At 33.3% G+C, this 19,187-nt stretch overlaps 2 protein-coding genes across 4 annotated transcripts; both read right to left on the reverse strand.

The window, feature by feature from the left end:
* Positions 1–4,516: 4,516 nt before the first annotated feature.
* On the reverse strand, positions 4,517–5,365 carry LOC110620286. The gene has a single exon (XM_021763972.2). It carries the CDS (start codon positions 5,299–5,301, stop codon positions 4,723–4,725), a length of 579 nt encoding a protein of 192 aa, XP_021619664.1. The 5' UTR covers positions 5,302–5,365; the 3' UTR covers positions 4,517–4,722.
* Positions 5,366–9,495: 4,130 nt separating this feature from the next.
* On the reverse strand, positions 9,496–15,684 carry LOC110622831 (phosphate transporter PHO1 homolog 10). Of its 3 annotated transcripts, XM_021767508.2 has the most exons (14): positions 15,308–15,684; positions 14,517–15,090; positions 13,314–13,668; positions 13,161–13,209; positions 12,891–12,962; positions 11,810–11,939; positions 11,534–11,654; positions 11,167–11,425; positions 10,889–10,993; positions 10,766–10,810; positions 10,530–10,679; positions 10,115–10,393; positions 9,896–10,032; positions 9,496–9,793 (listed from the first exon to the last, which is right to left on the reverse strand). In XM_021767508.2, exons 2-14 carry the CDS (start codon positions 15,031–15,033, stop codon positions 9,691–9,693), a joined length of 2,322 nt encoding a protein of 773 aa, XP_021623200.1. In that variant the 5' UTR covers positions 15,034–15,090; positions 15,308–15,684; the 3' UTR covers positions 9,496–9,690. The 3 variants fall into 3 exon arrangements, with proteins under 3 accessions (XP_021623200.1, XP_043811827.1, XP_021623208.1); XM_043955892.1 differs by lacking the exon at positions 15,308–15,684 and having other exon boundaries at positions 14,517–15,293; XM_021767516.2 differs by lacking the exons at positions 9,496–9,793; positions 9,896–10,032; positions 15,308–15,684 and having other exon boundaries at positions 10,195–10,393; positions 11,162–11,425; positions 14,517–15,298.
* Between the last annotated feature and the right edge of the window lie 3,503 nt (positions 15,685–19,187).

Below are 19,187 nucleotides of genomic sequence, written 5' to 3' on the forward strand. Positions count from 1 at the left end.
CTCCTCTGCTTCAAAGAGGCCAAATAATGATGTTAAATGGCACGGCATGATCAAACGACGCAATACCTTCGAGAAGAAAAGGAAGATTTCTACTTTACTATTCAAAACTCACGTGACCTTTTTTGGGGAAGGGTTCGTTTGCTTGGCAAAGGGACATTTGATTATATTTTTCTATCTAAGACAATAATACAAACACCTACGAATCAAGAACCCCATCTACCTCTTGAGATGGCTGTGAAAGCTGCTACCATGGACAAATCATCTTCGCTCAAGCATGAGAAACGAATCCTTTCTGATCTTACAGCCAGTCCTTATGTGGTTCGTTGTTATGGAGATGAATTCACTTGATTGATGATGTGAAGATATATAATTTGCTTCTGGAGTGCTGTTCTATCTGGACTAAGCTTGGAGCATCAAATTAGATCATCAAAATCTGGATTGCCCGAGTCTGACGATAAGCATTATGCAAGAGACATCGTTTAAGGATTGATTACATTCACTAGGATATCAAACTAGATAACCTTGCTCGTAGAAGTGGAGAAAGGATTGACACTTGGTAGCAAAGCTTGGAGATTTTGGATTGGCTCAGCCAGAGAATGAAGACTGCTTTACTTTGAATGGCACATACAGATGTCTCCAAAATTGGAAACATAAAAAAATTATAAATATTATTAAAAAAGTATTGATTTTACATCAAATTAATAATTTATAAAAATACATGTGTCTATATATAAATTCAAACTCATTATGAATATTAATTTTTTAAATTTAAATTATTTTAAATTTAATTATATATTAATTAAATTCAATCGAGAATGCCGAAGCATGCTCGGCTTGCCAATTGCCGCTCCCAAAGGCTTCTCGGCATGGGATGTAACGTGACCTCCCAATCCAGAGCTACGAGACGCTAGACCGAGTCCCCTTGCAGCTACGGCTGCTCTTCACCGGGCTTCGGTCAATGCGCTTGATCCGACAGTTCCATAAGACCTGCAGCAAGCTGCATTGCCGTCCCGTTTCGTAGCGAACCTATTAGTACATGCAACACTATAAAAATCGGCTGCAATAGTAATGAATTTTAATAAATGATTGAAATTCTTTATTAATTAGCAATAGATTTCGAAATTCACAATTAAATTATTGAAAATAAAATTGTTTGCAAATTATATAAATACTAGAACCTTAACAATGTAGGAAAATTTCATGCATTCAAATCTGTACCGCTGCTTTTCAACTATGACGAGGATGATGACAAAGATGAATAGCTGTGCTTTTATCGACATGGAGAGCGAATTATGAATGCTCAGTTTGATTATATTCTTCTATTGATTTGATTACTATAATTTTAATGATTTGATAATTTGATTCGATTACTATAATTTTAATGATTTGATAATTTGATTCAATTTTGAACGGATTGCTCCGGCCTGCCACCTTTCTTCTTGCATTCCCTCCCCTCTGCGACACCGACGTGCCTAGTTTGGCAACTATGATTATAAGTTGAGAACTGGATTCTCTTCAAATTTGAGAATTCATTTCTCTTCTAGTATGATAAATCTGTAAGTTTTTCTATATTATCATGAATTCAAGTTGCCAATAGATCAAATGTGCAGTTAATTGCAAAGAAAAATTTCAAAGAGAAGCGGTTAAGCAACAAAATACACAACCTGCAGTAGAATGCATTGAGAAAAAGGCCATGAAATTATTAATAGAAAATTGGATAAATTACTAGCAAGTTTTTGAATTTTTAGAAAATTCACCGGTTAGTTCCTATTTTAAACTCAAACTTTACTATATTTTATAAAATTTAACGGTTTAACCATTCTGATTAAAAAAAAAAACTAGTTGCCTTGAATATTTATATGATTTAGTTCCTACAATTTTAATTATATATCCTTTAATTTCTATAATTTTAAATATTCATACTAGTTTACTTTCTCTAATTAAGATTAAAATAAATTGATTAATGGTTTCTTCGACAAAAAACTTGAACGATTTGGTTTTATAAAATACATGAAAGTTTTAATTAAGTGATTTGAAATAGAGATTTAACGAGTGAATTTCTTAAAAACTCAAGGACATGATAGTAATTTTTCCTAGAAAATTCTATCAAATTCTCACCTCACCTTTTTCCTCCTCTCTCCTCCAGCTCTGCTTATCTTCTGCAGTTCTATATATTTTCATCCGTGTACTCTTCAGGACGGTGAGCAGTCCTCACAAAACAAAAATCCCAAACAAGCTTTTAGCATTTGGGGTAAATATAACAGATAACAAATACAACAAACAAGAACCTGCCTGCCAGTCTTACAGTTCAATGCCTCCTCATGTCTCTCATGTTGAGTTCTAAACTTAAATCAATTACTTTCAAGGGTTCAAGTATTTGAGAACTAATGTTCATAGTAATATGTGACCAAGGATACAAGGAAAAGCTGCATTATCCTGCTCTAAGTTCTAATTCTATGGTATCTACGAGAAAGAGTGTGGTTATTGCCATAGCAATAGACGACATTACCAATACAAGTTCCAACTAGTTGAAACAAGAATCTAGAATAGGGAGAATTATGTTATTCCAACAACATTATCAAGGGCTTTTTGCAAAATTAGGGGCGGGAGAAAACTTATTTGTGGATTTAGAGTTGGAGATAAATTATTTGCGGATTTAGGGTTGGACTGCCAAGTGACACCCGAAAAGAAAACCTGCCGCCTGTTTAACAGGCGCCAGGGCCTAGCGCCATTTTTAAATAATATGAGTAATTTTTAATTATATAATAATATTATTTTATAATTTTATAAAAAAATAAATAAAAAAAAGAAAAGAATGGCCTGGCGCCACTCTAAGTGGTGCCAGGCCATTCTTAAAAAAAAAAAACATAATGCCTGGCGCCATTTTAAATGGCTCCAGGCCCTGGCGCCTATTAAATAGACGGCAGGTTTTTTTTTCGGTTGCCACCTGGCAGTCCAACCCTAAATCCACAAATAATTTATATCCAACCCTAAATTCACAAATAAGTTTTCTCCCACCCCTAATTTTGCAAAAAGCCCCATTATCAAGGTCAAGTATTTGCAATTGAATTGATTCAACAAAAAAAATAGTATCTAGTCTAACGCTATGGACCATGGAAAAAAGTTCCCCAAGACCATAGCTTAGAAACGCAGGATCTTGTGACAAATAGATGGAAAAGAGGGGTTTGGGGAAGGGGGGAGGGGGAGACTGAAATTGGATTTTGGCAATGCAAGTGGCAGAGGTGTTCACAGGATGCACAGGATTGTTGATAGGAATCAGTGTCTTTAAATTTCCCTCAACTTTCCCTCTTTTTCATGTGTGCCTGTAAATTCAACAGCGAGTGTAGCTTCAAACGATTGTTGGATTTGGTTATGAAAAGATAAGATGAAAGGTTCACGTGATAAGATGAACATAACAAACGGTAAGCTAAAGCAGCAACTTTCTCTGTAATTCACCGCTCTTCCCAGCACAAATTCTCATCTCAAATTAAAAATGTAAACATTCACACCACTTTCATTCTCTAAAACTCAGTAGAATGAATATTTTCCACACCAGCAAATACTGCAAATTAACCTAGATAGACAAAATCAAAGTATCAAACTTTCACTTCAGTCTTGAACAACTAGAACAACAAAGCCAAAAAAAAATAAGGCATAAGAAAAGAACAGAACTAAGCACAAATCTAACAGTCCTTATTCATATGTAGCTACCATTTGAAAGATCATGTCAAAAATGGTAGAAAGCAGCAATTGGATATCCAACACTATCTGCATTATAGAGTTAGTCATCTCAGTAAAAAAGACTTTAGCCACTTTAGGCACAAAGAAACAAGTATCCACCACACACCTTCTGGTTCTTGCAAGAGTGACGAATGCAGCGTTTATATTTAGGGGGTGCCAAAGTATATACTCAACAAGTAAAATTAACTTTTTTAAATTTTTACTAAAAACCTGGAGGGATAAACGTGGTAATCTATTAAAAACAAACTCATGCTCAACCTACTCTTACTTAAGATTAAAATTTCAGGAGGTGGTAGCCCCTACCAGCACCTTTTAGGTCCGTCACTGCTTTGCAACAATACCCACCAATCAGCTTCTCCCCAGACATCAATTCCAGGATGTGAATCTCAAAGGAAAAGAACTAAAGCAAAGTCTAATTTTAGGTAAAACTTCATGCAGTTATGTTTTTATCACCTCTAAATACCCATACTGTCAGCATTCATGAGGAATATCCTACCACTAAAATCAAATTATATATTTAAAAGCATTATTCCTCAGAAACTACATTTCCACATCTTATCTCATTAGCAAATAAACACATAAACGTATCATCATTCTCATGTAAGCATCATCACCACTGAATCAGAAGAGTCTTAGATGGTAAAAGTGGTGAATTCACCGGCACTAGCAGAAGTTTGATAGAGATCATTAACCAAAGAATTCTATTAAATAAGTAAATCTGAAGCATAACTCTCAGCCAAAAATGTATCACATACATAAAAATGATTGTTCAGTGTAGATTCAAGTGAAACTCATCACATCTTATTTGTTCTAAATTTTGTCTTCTTCTCATATTAACCCAATACAAATATCGATTAAGGAAGTAAAAATTAATTGCTAACCCGCTCTATCGCATCAATTAGCTCAAATTAGCATTAAAAGAAAAAGATTTTGGCTTTCAAGGAAAACCCACCAAAAAAAATCAACAATCACCTAACCATCTCATTTACCACTTGACGGATCTTTGGAATCCACAGCTTTTTCAGTTTCCTTTTCAGCCACCTTTGCTTCTGATCCTTCTGACTCCTTTTCCTTCTCCAATTCCTTCATGACCTTTTCTTCAGCATCCTTCTCCGCCCGCAAAATAGGCTCGTAATAATCGGCGTGAGCCTGCATACACTTCCTCAAGGCCGATGTCGCATCAAAGCACTTTTCCACAACATCATCCTTGTTAGTGTCGGCCTCTTTGACGCAATTCTCCCAATCTATAAAAGCATCTCTGCATCCACCCCCTTTCATGAACAAACAGAACCCACACTCTCCCTCCTCTTCCTCATCCACCTCCTCTTCCTCAGTGGGTTTCGTTTCTTGATCTGATTCATCTGAGTTTTGGGTGCCAATTGAGGAACTTGTGGCTTCTTTTGACAATTCATCCTTTGGAGGAACATGAGTAGCTGATTCCGGTGCTTTCGGATCTAAAGAGATCATGGCGGGGTTGGATGCGCCAGAGGACGAATTGGTTTTGTGAGAATCGGTTGGGATCGTCGGCGCCGTCGTCGATGAAGAGTATCCAGCACCCATGACTTAAACCTCCTTAAAACCCTTGTCTTGACTCTTGGGCTGACCATTGTTTACTTTAATCTTTTTTTATTTTTCCTTTCTATTTTTTTTTTGGGCGCAGAAAGAGAGGATTAGTGGATAGAACTGGGCGCGATCATAATTAGATTTAAATTGAAAAAATTGAAACAATTGAATTAATTTAAATTTATTTTTTTTATTTTAATTTAATTTTTAAATTTAAAAATTTTAATTTTTTTATTCGGTTTAATTTTAATTAAAAAAAATTAAAAAAATCAAATTGAATGGATTAGTAATAATATATTATTTTTAATAATATAATAAAATTATATTATATTAAAATTAAAATATTTTAATTAAATTTTAAAATATTAAAAATAAAATATAAAAAATAAAAAATTTATTAAAAATTTAAATTGATCAAACCGAAATTAAATCGAATCAGATTGATTTGGTTTAATTTAATTTCTAATAAAAATTATAATTATAATTTTCGATTTATTCAATTCGATTCGATTTTAAATTAAAACGACTGAATACTCGATCTAAGCTTTCAAATATTACTAAAAATAAATTCTTTTCGTGTATTAATTGCAGATATTTTTAAAATTAAAATTAAAATGAACTTGTTTAATTATAAAAATCTATGCAATTAATTTCTAATTGTATCTAAAATATTTATTTATTTTTTTAATTTATGAATCTCAACTCCACCGAGATCTAAAATAAATGAAGTTTCACAAATTTGATTTTGATTTGATAAAAAAAATATTTTTATAAAATTAATATAGTTCTATTTTTAAAATTTAATAATTTATTCTTTATATTTTAACTTTATTTGTAATATCTGACTAGACTCCGGTATCGAAATTTCTACCTTCTAGCGGAATCTCCGTCGGAATCCAGAATTCTCGGATGTTGGAGCCTTCTAGGGTAAAAATAAAGATTTTGTAAAATGTTTTTATGTTTTTATGGTTTTATTAAAGAAATAATTGAGTTTTGAAAAGAAAAGAGATTGAGGGAAAATCCCAGGATCGGCTGCCGAACATGGGGCGGATGCGGATGCACTTTTGGCCCCCGAAAGTGGTCTGGTCAGCCATCTATAAAGGGTCCCTTGTCCGAAAATGAGCGAGTTTTCTCTCTCCATTTCCGAGCAAGGTGAGTCTTCGCCACCCCTTGTCGATCTTGTGCTTTTTCTTCAAGTCTCTCATGATTTTTATGAGTTTTTACCTTTGTTTTGAAGATTTTAAGCTAAGATCAAAGTTTTGAAGCTTAGAGACCCCCGGAGCTCGTTCCTCCATATCTCCAAGTTTGAATCACATCTCCTCTCGATCTTCAAGAGGTAAGTGTAGATCCTCGTCTTCTTTTATGTTTTAAGCAAGTTTTAAGAAGGGGTTAAGGGTTTTGATGCATGTATAGAGTAGATGCAAATGTTAGGGTGTATGTTAGTTAAATGATGAATGTATGTTTATGAGATGATATGTTGATGTTTGTTGGGGTTTAGGCTAGTTTTATGCCCCTATATGCTTGAATGAGTGTTTATGCATGTTTTAGAATAGTTGAATGCATGTTGTGAGGTTTTGGGTGGCTGGATGTGAGAGGCAGAATCGGGTTCTACCCTTTGGGAGAGCCCAGATTCGGCCGCCGAAGCCAGTTTCGGCCGCCGAACCTGCCTGTGGAGGCAGCTTTAGGCCGCCTAAACTCGCCTCCGAAAGTTGGACTTTTGGTTCTGGAGGGGAGTTTCGGCTGCCGAACCTGCCCCCAAAGGATGGTGACTTTCGGCTCTGGAAGGACTTTTGGCAGCCGAACCCTGCCCCCGAAAGTGCTTGACTTTTGGCTCTCGAGGGGCCTTCGGCCGCCGAACCTGCCGCTGAAAGTCCCCTGCCCAGCCTTACTTTGCATGTTTTCTATGCATGTTTTATGATGTTTTAGGGGGTTTTTGGGGAGATGTTTAGTGTCATGTTAGAGTATGTTTGGTCCCTCATTTGAGTCCACCTGTGTAGGATTGGACCTGAGGAACCAAGGTGATCAGCAGTGAGATAGCTGCTTCAGAGTTAGTTCAGAGTCAGCTAGAGGTGAGTGGAACGAAACTAATCTTTTATTTCAAGAAATCAAATGTTTTAAGCATGTTCATGCATCATGATATATAACAGGTTGTTTGCATTAGAATTCACGAATATGACGCATTGCATTATTCATTGTGGGTGTGGATGGATAACAGGACGACCCATTAGCCCTCTAGATATTATGTTATGTAATAGAAGTCCTGAGGAGCTCCACCGAGGGTTGGGCACAGAGCTTATGTATGTAATAGAAGTCCTGAGGAGCTCCACCGAGGGCCGGGCACAGAGTAGAGGGATTTTTGGATCAATCCATCCGTGATGTGATTTGTTTGTGATGTGATGTATTTCATGAAAGTATATGTTTATTAAATTGTTTTTATTGTTATGCTCACTGGGCTTTTGTAGCTCACTCCTCTCCCCTAACCCCCAGGTTGCAGGGCCAGAGATAGCTCAGGAAGTCAGCAAGGGTAAATGCTATGTTTATGTAATAGATTAGTAGTGGACATGTAATGTAAATTGGTATAATGTAATGTAATGTAGAGAAATGTTTCATGGTTTAGTATTGTGCTTGGCCCTATCAGTAATGGTAGTCCCTTTTTGTACATGGTTTATATTAAATGTTTTAATGATGAGAAATGTTGAACCAAACTTGATGTATATTATGTTGACCTACTAGAGCATTTGATGAGAGTTCTAATATGGGGTTTTATGTTTACAGTTATGGTGCATGCACATGTCAAGCTTGGTATATGAAAAGTTTAAAGTTTTTATGAAAATGTATGATTATGTATGAGATTTTATCAGATATACAGGATGTATGTTAGGCTTGCTACGAGTTCCGGCGACCTTAAGTCGATTTGAATCCTAACGCCGATAGCGGTCCGGTTTCCGGGTCGTTACATTATTTTCTTCAAAAAATAATATTTTTATTCATATTAATAAAATTAAAAAATAAAATTTTAAATTATCTACCGAGAATTCAAAAGAAACGAATACTAATTTTGATATAATATAAGAATTAAATCATATTATATATTTAATGAATGAAATTCTTTATTATAAAAATAATAAAATTTAGAAATAAATAAATAAAAAGACTTGACTTAAGTCGTACTTTTTAAAAATCAATACTTTATTTTATTTAATTGACTTAAAAAATTAAAATAAATAAATATCTTATATTTTTTAACAATAAGGTTTAAAGTTTAAATTCCTGTAAAAAGAAAATAATTATCGATGTCATTTTACATTTTACACCATTTCTAAAAAATATCTAAAATAATTATTTTTAAAAACTAATTATCATTTACTATTTTTCCATCTCAATAAAGCAAACATATAATTAATTTTATATAAATTTAAAAAGTATATAATTAATAAAATTATAACAATAAACTTGTATAATCTTTTTCAATATACAGAGTTGTAATCGAATCGACACTCATACTCGATTAGAAAATAAATTTAAAAATTTGAGTTCAAACGTAACTCGAATTTTATTTATAAACTCGAGTTCGATTCATAAAATAAATATTAAACTCGAACTCGATTCGTAATAAGGTCGTTTATCATATTAATGAATCACCTCAAACTTCACTCAAAAAACTTCAATTTAAATTCATTTAGATTCGAATTTGAGTTCGATTATATTATAAACAAGTTTAAATAATTTAAATTTATTTAAATTATAAATAAATTTAAATTAAAAATAAAATATAAGATCGTTAAAACCTAAAACTAATAAAAATTAATGTAGAAGAATTATTCAAAACTAATAAAAAAGAATGTAGAAATATTATCTTTTCATAGAGAAGGTACGGTCCTCTATATTCCTTTCAACGTGGGATTAGTATTGGCGAAATATGTTCACAGGCTTATTCGCGAGTTTACTCACGAACTTAAAAATGAGTCGAACTTGCGAAATTAAATGAACTGAATACTGCTAAGTTTAAGTTCGGCTCATTTATTAAACGAGTCTAAAAAATGAGCTCTCGATTCGTTTAGAAAACGAGTCGAACCCGATCAAGTTTTTATCGAGTCGAATCTCGAATATTTCACAAACAGTTTAGTTGTTTTACACCTCTATCAATATACACTCATATACCATATTATGAAGTATTATTTTTTTCCAGGGAAATTAAATCCTAATCAATAAGAGATCTCTAAGAGCTATTTAGTATTTACTCATCCAATAACTTTAAAAAGAAAAGAAAAAAAAAAGCTGCATTTATCTGGTTATGCTTCTCCATCAAGAAAGCCTTTCCAAAAAGCTTCAAGACAATGATCTTCCTCAAACTCTTTGCCTGAATGGAGGCAGCAAAATTGCTGCTTAATCATCCTTATCAGCATCTGCATCATAGTAATTAAAAGGAAGTGGAACTGATTTGAATGCTCGAAACTTGCCGACATTGTTCAAATGCTCATTCTCCAACCTGGTTGAATATTATATGCACCATTTTTTTCAACCATGAGTCAGACATTATAAAAAACACCTGATAATACTTTCATTTAGACCCTGCAACTGCCACAAGTACCTGAAGAAGCTCCAAATTCCACGGCGAATGATCTCGAGGCACGCAATTACAGTCGATGCAGCAATCTTATGATGGTTTGGCAGATTGAATTCTAACGCTAATTGCATCCAAGCCAGTCTTAGAAGTACATTCAAGACCTGTGTAAAACCCAGGAAACAGATTGAATCAGTAGCAGCAACGCTACATTAAACCATCATTTTGATTGCTTAATATTTTTACCATTGCAGCAAAGTAGACACTTTTGTGTGAGATTACAAGTTTGTCTCTAAGGAAGGGGTTCTTTGATTTCTTCTGTAGAAGGCCCCAGTCGACGACGATATCCCAATATGTGTTCATAATTACTGCAACAGCTGAGCTGATCAAGGCCAACACTATCCAGGTCTTTCCTTTCTTCAGTTCACAAGTTGTTCTCATTACAACTGCAACAATTGTCAGCAGGTATTTGAAACCGTTGTATCCATGAGATGCATCTTTCTCTTCGCACAATCGACGAAGACACTATAAATTTTGTTGACACGTGTCAGTGTATTTTCTGATACAAAGTAGCTCACTTCAAATGATTTTCATGAATCCTTTCCTTTTATGATGGAAGAGAATTGATATGGAATCAACGTATTACTCGCTAGAATGTCACCTGTAGGAAGCGAATCCAGTAGGGTATAACAGCAACAGTAAAATAGAGGGCATTATAGACACCATGGTTATGGCATTTGCTTTGTCTCCTAGAGTGTTCCCCCAAGCCATAATAGCAAATGTACAATTCAAAACTTCTGATGGCCTGGATCTGAGATCAAACAGCGGTAAACAACGCAATCAAGATGAAATGAACTCTTTACCCTCATTGTTTGCATGCATGGGAACATTTCAAACCTGACTGGCAAGGTGGTCTGCCAAGAAAAAATCTGAAAGGGTAACCTGCAAATACAAATTATCAAGCTGATTAGTTCAATCGTATCATCTTTTTTCTATTTTATCGTAATCTTTGTTGGTTACCTTGTATAGTGGTGCACAAATACAACGGAACAAACACCGGATAAAGAAGAAACGACTGGAACGGTATATGATGTCAAAAGGACAGAAAAGTATGAGTAGAACCACCTGGATAAATAATCATGCTAGGTTAAATTTAAAATATCTAATATATTTTTGTTAAAAAAAAATGTTGTAATGTTGAAAACTGGAAGTCTTTTTTCAGCAGAAGCATTTTGTTCATTAATCACAAGAAAAACATTCTAATGGAAATAAACTTTAGCTACACGTAGAAACCTCACAGAAACCGAGCCCAAAGGAACCATTTCAGTGATCGTCTTGTACTTTGCTGCATTTGTGCCTGAATCCAGGTGCAAATTTGCCAGGCAACTGGCTAATGCAAGTAATGCAAGGCCATTGCTTAGCATGAAAACTTCTCTATGGCCTAGTTCTGTACCTTGCTTGAAACCAAATATAAATGGATAATTGACCCGATAACGCCTCCAGAAGTAAATATTGGTCGCATACATGAGCATGTGTAGGACAACATATCCAAATAAACTGCAATCAAACTAAATGATTCTCAGAGAAAAAACACAAGCTTGATTAATAAGCTGCAAGAATTCTATCAAACAGAAAGGTTCCATTAGGACCATGATTGTCTCTTGCCTGTAAAGTGGGAAAATGTTGACCACATATGAGACCCCTTCCCTCTTTTGCATCAGTTTCCGAGCTTGAATTCTCAAAATAACAGCTATCAATAGTGAAATTGAGCAGCCAGAAAAAAACCCTGAATACAAAAGCCCAGAAGTTCAATCAATTAATGGATATCACATAAATGTAAATTCATGGTTGTTTCTAAACTTGCATATCCGTTACAAAATGTAATGTTGACCTGGTACTGAGATTTGAAATAACACCACTGAGTTTTTTTATATAACTTGCCTGAAAAGAATGTTACACTGTGCTTTTCTCTTTTTGCTTTTGGCCTCAGTGATTTCATGCCTTCTCTGCGATTTGAGTTTGAGAAATGCTTGATGAAGGTAGCTTCCACCTTTTCAAGGAGACCACTCACCTATAAAGGCAGAGATTTATATGATCTACCAGGAAAATACAGTTAGAAAACATGGACCCTTTCTATAAATCAACATTATTACAATCCTGTATGCTCAATTTGGCACTTATATTGTATTCTGCTATGCTCAGAATCTTGTAAGCAAGTGATTTTCACATGCCAGTATTCGTGGAAGTGATTTCAGCTTCAAAGCCTATTTATGTGGGAAGCATGACCATAAATAGGGTATGAACTACCATGATGGGCACCTTAACTCAACTATAACCATCAGTAACCAAATTTAAAACAGACCAGGCCAAACTGACTCAAATAACTTTTAGACCCACTTAGCTGAATATCATTCTCCCCTATTAAATCTGTGACGTCCTCCCTCGGGTATTGTGGTTCGCTAGTACCTCGAGCGGCTCTATCTCGTCTCACATGAGTAACCTTTTCCTCGTAGGTCCACCGGACCCGCATAATTTTTCTGACTTGGGATGGCTCTAATACCCCAATTAAAACAATTCGGCCCAAACTGACTTAAATAACTTTTGGACCCATTTTTCACTTGTCCAAAATGGTTAACCCAAATTATTTAATAGTTTCGTACTAATTATTATATAAAATTTTGAATTTTCATACATCGTAGATGTGGGACGTGGGAAACAGCTGAATATCACAAAATCTTCTGACTTTTCTGTATTTATTGAATCCAATTTGTGTCATTAGTCTTCACACACTTTCAGAGGATTCATACATTTGCTATCACAGATGAGATGATTATTGTTCTTTACCATATTTTCTTACCACTGTGCTCTTAAATTCGGAATGTGTGTTTGCTTATCTTTAATCTTTCTAATGTGGGCATCTCTAAGGCAACTAAACCAAAATAATTTGAATTTTATGGATTTGTAATTTTATGATAAAACTGACAATGAATGATAGAGAAAGGACAAGTTTATTTCAGTATACCTCATCAGAGCTGCCAAGGTAAGAGTTGTCCACCATTTTCATATATAATCTGGATGCTTTCCTTGCTGTGAACTGCAGTACCCCAGAACAGTAGATTAAAGGCAGAAACTTTCCACTAGAACATAACATGCAAGCTCCAAAACTGAAGCAATCAACCAAAATATCTGTTTTGGTGCATTAGAAAATCAGATAATGAAAAAGAAGGCCTGTTGTCTTCATGATAAATATTTCAGGAATCTAAAGCAGCAGTGAAATAAGTAAATGTCTGACCTTTTCATACTTTTTCATGATCTTGGAAACTGCTGCAAGGTTCATATAACTGGTTCAACCATTTGAAAAACATAAACAAATGGTAGTTCAATGAGATCAGAAACAAGAACATATTTCCTAAAGTAGTTCTGCAGACTTTGCAATAGCAGTTACCTATAGTGCTTTAGAAGATGGAGCTTCTGGTAAAATTCAGTGAATACAACTTTAAGACGTTCTTCAACTTTCCTCAGCTCCTCTTTGTTAAAGCTAAGGTTCTCATCTTTAGAATCCTTGAAAACTCCTTTAATAGTTGACAAAGGTGATTCAAACGTATTGTTAATTTTCACATGCTCAAGTATTTTCAATGGATCTTGTTCACAATCATTTTCCTTCTGTTTGGAAGAACTATCAGAATTTGCGGTATGAACTTCACTGACTTCTAGATTGCCAGGAGATTGTTCTAGATCAGAATCATTACTTGTATCCTCACCGATGGTTGATTGTACACACCCCCTTCCTGTACATTGGCCTAAAAAAGAAGGTTGTCTATTTAAGCCTAGATCATAATTGCATCACCACTGCATATGTGAGTAGACTCCAACAACAAACAATGTTTGCCCATTCGAATTCCAAATTTAACATCCACATTCCCACTCTGCACACATGGCTTGAATTCTGAAATACTGGGCTGGGACAACAAAGTCTTCATATTTGAAAAATAATTACAGTAAATCTAAAGAAAAGATCATATATATATATACTGCAATCTCCAGCAACTGATTGTCCAATACTGGACAGTTTATGTAACTTCTGATCCCAAGCTTCATGGTTTTCTTTCTATTTTCAATGCTAATCCTTACTAGTATACTGAATTTGGGAAAAAATATCAATTTGGAACATACAAACATATAATTTCATACATTGTTATGACCCCAGCAATGGCAACGAAGGAGGAATTGGCAAGGGAAAGGTGGTTAATCTGTTGGTTGGTAAGCAGGCAGTCATTTCTGAGGTAGCCAATGATTGTTGAATCAGAATGAATATAAATAGATTGAGTTGTAAACATTAGAGAACTAATGAATAGAATGCAGTTATAATCTCTCTTTTTTCCTCACAACTGTTTCTATCTTCTACCCCCTTCCCCCCCTCTCTTTCTGTCATTTTCTTCCTCTTTTCCTTCACTTTCCTTCTCACCAAACTAAGTTGCAACACCAAGACCTTTAAAAAATTTGTACCCAAAATTTTAAACCTATTTTTGGTCCATGTCTCTTATCTCTCATAGTTCTGTTGTTGCTTATTCAACATCTAAAAGAATACACATAACTTTTGCAACTCAACCAAAAAAATAAGAATTGGCAGTAGATGTTCAGCTCTTACCTGAATTTATGTCTCTCAAGGGATTTGAAGCAACAATGTCATTTGAACAACTTGGCTCGGCATGGGCACCCTGAAAATCATGTTTCTGCAGCCTGATCCTCAACGCAATCAAGACATCCATTTGTCTATTTAGCAAAGAAGCCTCATGCATCATCTCCTCCACCTTGTCCTTGTAAAATGAGTTAACCTTATTCAGCTCCTCATCAAGTTTTTCGAAGAACATTACCTCAATGTCTCCCCCTTCTTCAGATTTTCTCAAGAACTCTGTCTTGTAGGACTCTTTACAACCATCTTCCTGTGATGCATTTACATCTATAACTTGTTCCTCAATGTCTCCCTTACTGGGAAATTCGGCAGTTTTTAATCTGCGCTGTAAGGCTCTCAATGGTGTTGATGGTTGCCTGCTTTGCTTGTATTGCAAAATTCCTCGTAGAATTCTTTTAAGGCCATTATAATCCATATAAGCTTCTGTCCACTCAGGCACTTTTTGTTTCTTGAACTCTTTCCCAAACTTCATCTTTCTGTCTCTTCTGGTTCAATCTTTATAATCCAAGTTTTCCGGGAAAATTTGATCCTTTATCAGGAAATATTCAGAATTCTTCCTTCGGTTAAATAATCAGATTAACGATGAAAGAACCCAAAAGCAAAAAAGAAGCATTTCCTTATATGCATGCAGCTCGTACATAAGAAATCATTACAGTCACTAATTCGAGAACTGAAAAACAAGAAAAAAAAATGTATACCGAGAAAGAAAAGAAACAGAAAATGATAGAAAGCGAATAGAAAATTACCCTTTTGTTGCTCAGCGAAGAGTTATACCATCATTAAAACTTTGTTTGAGCATGCAGAGGTGTCATTCTGTAGTGTGCCACGTAAAACCCCTGCTCTGTTCTTTTTCTTCACTCGAGTTTCTTAAAAAATGGAAGAAATTTGTTTTTAATAAAAAATAATATTCTTACTTTTTTAAAGCTTTAAAGAGAGAATAGAAAGAACAGGGTGAAAGAACCGGAGAAAGAAAGAGAAAGCGAAAATTTGAAGAATTAGAGCGGGTGATGGAGGAAGGATTTGTGTTTTCTCTTTGTTCGGAACGTCTCTTGTTGTTTTTGCATGATTGTGGTGGGTGTTACCTGTTAAGTAAGTGAACTGTTGGTTGGTTGGTTTTTTTTTAGCTTTTGAGAATTCATGATTTATGTATTCTCCTTTGACAGCCGAACTATAGTAATTGTGTTTTGCTTGTTTCGTTCTACATATTTTAAAATTTTATTATATTTGGTAGGAAAGTTGTTTTTGATAAATCTATACAGGTGAGCAGTATTCGGTTCAAACTGAAAAAATCGATCAAATCGAATTAATTTAAAAATTTGGTTTGGTTTTTTATATATTTCGGTTTGGTTCAGTTTTTAATTTTAGAAATTTCGGTTATTTCGGTTTGGTTCAATTTTGATCAGAAAAAAACTAAAAAAACGAACCGAACCGATTAGTGATAATAATATATTTTTTCAATAATATAGAGAAATTAAATCATATTAAGATTAAAATATTTTAATTAAATTTTAAAATATTAAAAATAAAGTATAAAAAATAAAAAATTTATTAAAAATTGAAATCGATCAAATCGAATCGAATCAAACCGAATCAGACCGGTTCGGTTCGATTCAGTTTCTGACTAAAATCGATTCGGTTTGATTTTTATAAATATTAAAATTTCATTTTCAATTTATTCAATTCGATTTGATTTTTAACCGAATCCACCGAATGTTTACTCTAATTATAATGCAACATATTGTGCATTCATAAAAAAAATATATTCTCACTTTAAACTATAAAAGTAATTGTTATTAAGTAAATGTATGAAAAGATTTTTTTTTAATTAATTAAAAACACAAAATTCAAATTTTAAATATAAAAAAATACTTTACACCCTTAATAAAATTATATAATATTAATTTATATTAATTTATATTAATCGAACTGATAAATTTTAAATATTATAAATCATATAAAAAAAATTTTAACTTAAATTAGACTAAAAGTGTGAAGAAATTTGTTGTCAGTTATGAGAAATGTCTAGAGAATATATTTTATTTATTTATTTATATTTTTAATAAAGTTTTGAAAGTTTTATATGTTTTAATTAGAGGTTGGCAGTTTTAATTATAATTAAAAAAATTAATTAATTTACTCTATTTTGTTTTGTCAACATATTAATCGATAAAAAATTTGATTTTTATTTAATTTAATTATTTTATTAAAAATTCAAACTAAATGAAATTTAAAAAAATACTTTTTTTCTATCTAATTTACTAAACTAAATTTATGATATGTTTAATATTACTTGAAAAACAAATCTTTGATATAGATGAATCAGATAGCATTTGTAATCAGCTAATTCGATTTTTAGTTTAATAAATAAATAAATTTATAATTCGATTCATAAATTAATATTCTATCCATTTCATAATTTTTTTATTTTAAAATTATTTATTTTTTATATTACAATAATATATAAATTAATTATTATAATATTATTTTATGTTATTTTTAAATTTCACAAAATAATTTTTAATATTTCATAAATTTTAATATTTTAAAAATAAATATAGTTACAAAATTAATAAAAAAAATTTAATATGATATAAAAAATAAAATAGATAAAAATTATAAAATAAAAAAAACTCATAATTAGATAATCAATTGACTCTATCTTAATTTTTCAATTGAAAAATAAAAAAATTATTTTCAATTAAATTCAAATTTATATGAATTAATAAGTAAATTAGTGCTATTTAATTATAATCTTTGTATTTTTAACATATTTATACATTTCACTGGGAAATGAAAATTCATTTTAAAAAAAAAAAAAAAACAAAAAGGAAAAATCAGGTGCTCCGGATAAGAATGCAATGTTGTACTTTCATTTGGGATATGACTTTTGACCAAGAACTGTGAATTGATTGGTAGAATCACATGAAATACCGTGGAGAGGAAAGCAGCGTAATAATTATTTGTCGGTGGAGAACAGTATGAGCCGTTGTGGAAGTACACGTGTCTCTCAGGTGGAAATGAGAGTATGAGCTGGCGATTTTAATTGGGCGGTTACAACTTACGAGAGTAAAGGCAGGCGCTTTTTGACCCTATGCGTCGGCTTCACGGACAATTACGGTCTCGTTTGTTTCAACTAATTTATTTCCTTGGAAAGTATAATTTTGAAAAAGTATGTTTTTAAAAAGTTCAATTTTTAAAAGATTTATCGGTTCAAAAAATTTAGTTTTAGGGGTTTTATATTTATAATTTGAATTTTTAATTTTAAATAAAAATTTTAATTTTTAAATTTATTATAATTATAGTAAGTTTTTAAATCCATTTTAATTATATTTATATTATTTTAAAAATTCTAATTTATTTTTACTTTATAAACAACTGCGGAATTTCTTAAGAAATACTAATACTCTTTATTATAAAGTGTTTAAAGTAAATTATTTTTCAAATGATGATTTCTTTTTCGTCAATATAACTAATGGTACTACCTTTGTTTGGAAAAGTGTGATGGCATCAAGAGTATTGATTCGTGATATTCTGAAATCCAGAAAAATAAAAATTTACAGTAGTTGAGTAAGTTTGATTTGAGGGAAGGGTGCTCCTCTCCTTTTATTCTTTTTCTTTTGTCTGCTAGTGACGTTTAACGGCCTTGCAGCTACTGGGCCACCTGTCTCTGTTATACGGACACATACGTACGAAAGCGTTAGATGTTTGCTCAATGCTAAACAGCCATTTAATTTTCCCTTGGCACGCGTGTAAACAGGACTGTTGGGTGGCTGGGCCAGTTGTCCCCTCTCCTGCTATGTCTCATGGCCGAGCTTGGGGTGAAGAGACTGAGGCTAAAGGGAGGCCCGATCTCAAGGCCGAATGGTCTGGGCCGACCCACTTGAGAGGCCTCGTGAACCTTGGACTAGCACTGTCATTGTGGGCTCGGCCTCATATTGGGGTGGTGAAACCCAGCGGTCATCAATTCGAAAGGGTACGAGGTGGAGGGTGGGTAATGGAGAGAAGATTTTAGTAGTTTCAGCCCCCTAGATTCCTAAGGAAGATACTTTTTTTGGGAATGATGACCCCAATTTTATTGAACCATGTTTGCGCGTTTGTAATTTTTTTGAAGGTAATGGGAGGGTTTGGAATATTGCTCTTTTAATGGAGATTTTTTCTTCAAGAGATATCAGGGCTATTATTAGTATTCCTATTAGTATTACCAATAAGGAAAATTCTTTCTTGTGGCACTTTGATAAAAGTGGTGTGTATATGGTGAAGTCCGCATACTTTGTGTATATGTACTTGCTAGGAAAATCATCTTTTAATGTAGGGGTGAGTTGTGAACTAGTTTGTGAAATGTTTGGATCTCTCCAAAAGTGAAGGATTTCTGTTGGAAAGCTTATAGAAATATATTGCCTACAAAGGAAAACTTAAGGCAAAATGGTGTGGATGTGGATACTAAATGTCCTTTGTGTCATGAAAATGAAAGTGTCAATCATATTTTGTTATATTGTCATGTGTCCAAGAAAGTTTGGAGGTTAAGGAGAGTGAGAGATTTGCAGCCTAATGATAATTTTTTTACTTTTTTACTACAGATTTTGAAATTCCAAGACAATATTCGAAAAACCATTGTAATGGTCTGTG

Source organism: Manihot esculenta, chromosome 1 (assembly GCF_001659605.2).
Source record: "Manihot esculenta cultivar AM560-2 chromosome 1, M.esculenta_v8, whole genome shotgun sequence".
NCBI classification, from domain to species: Eukaryota; Viridiplantae; Streptophyta; class Magnoliopsida; order Malpighiales; family Euphorbiaceae; genus Manihot; species Manihot esculenta.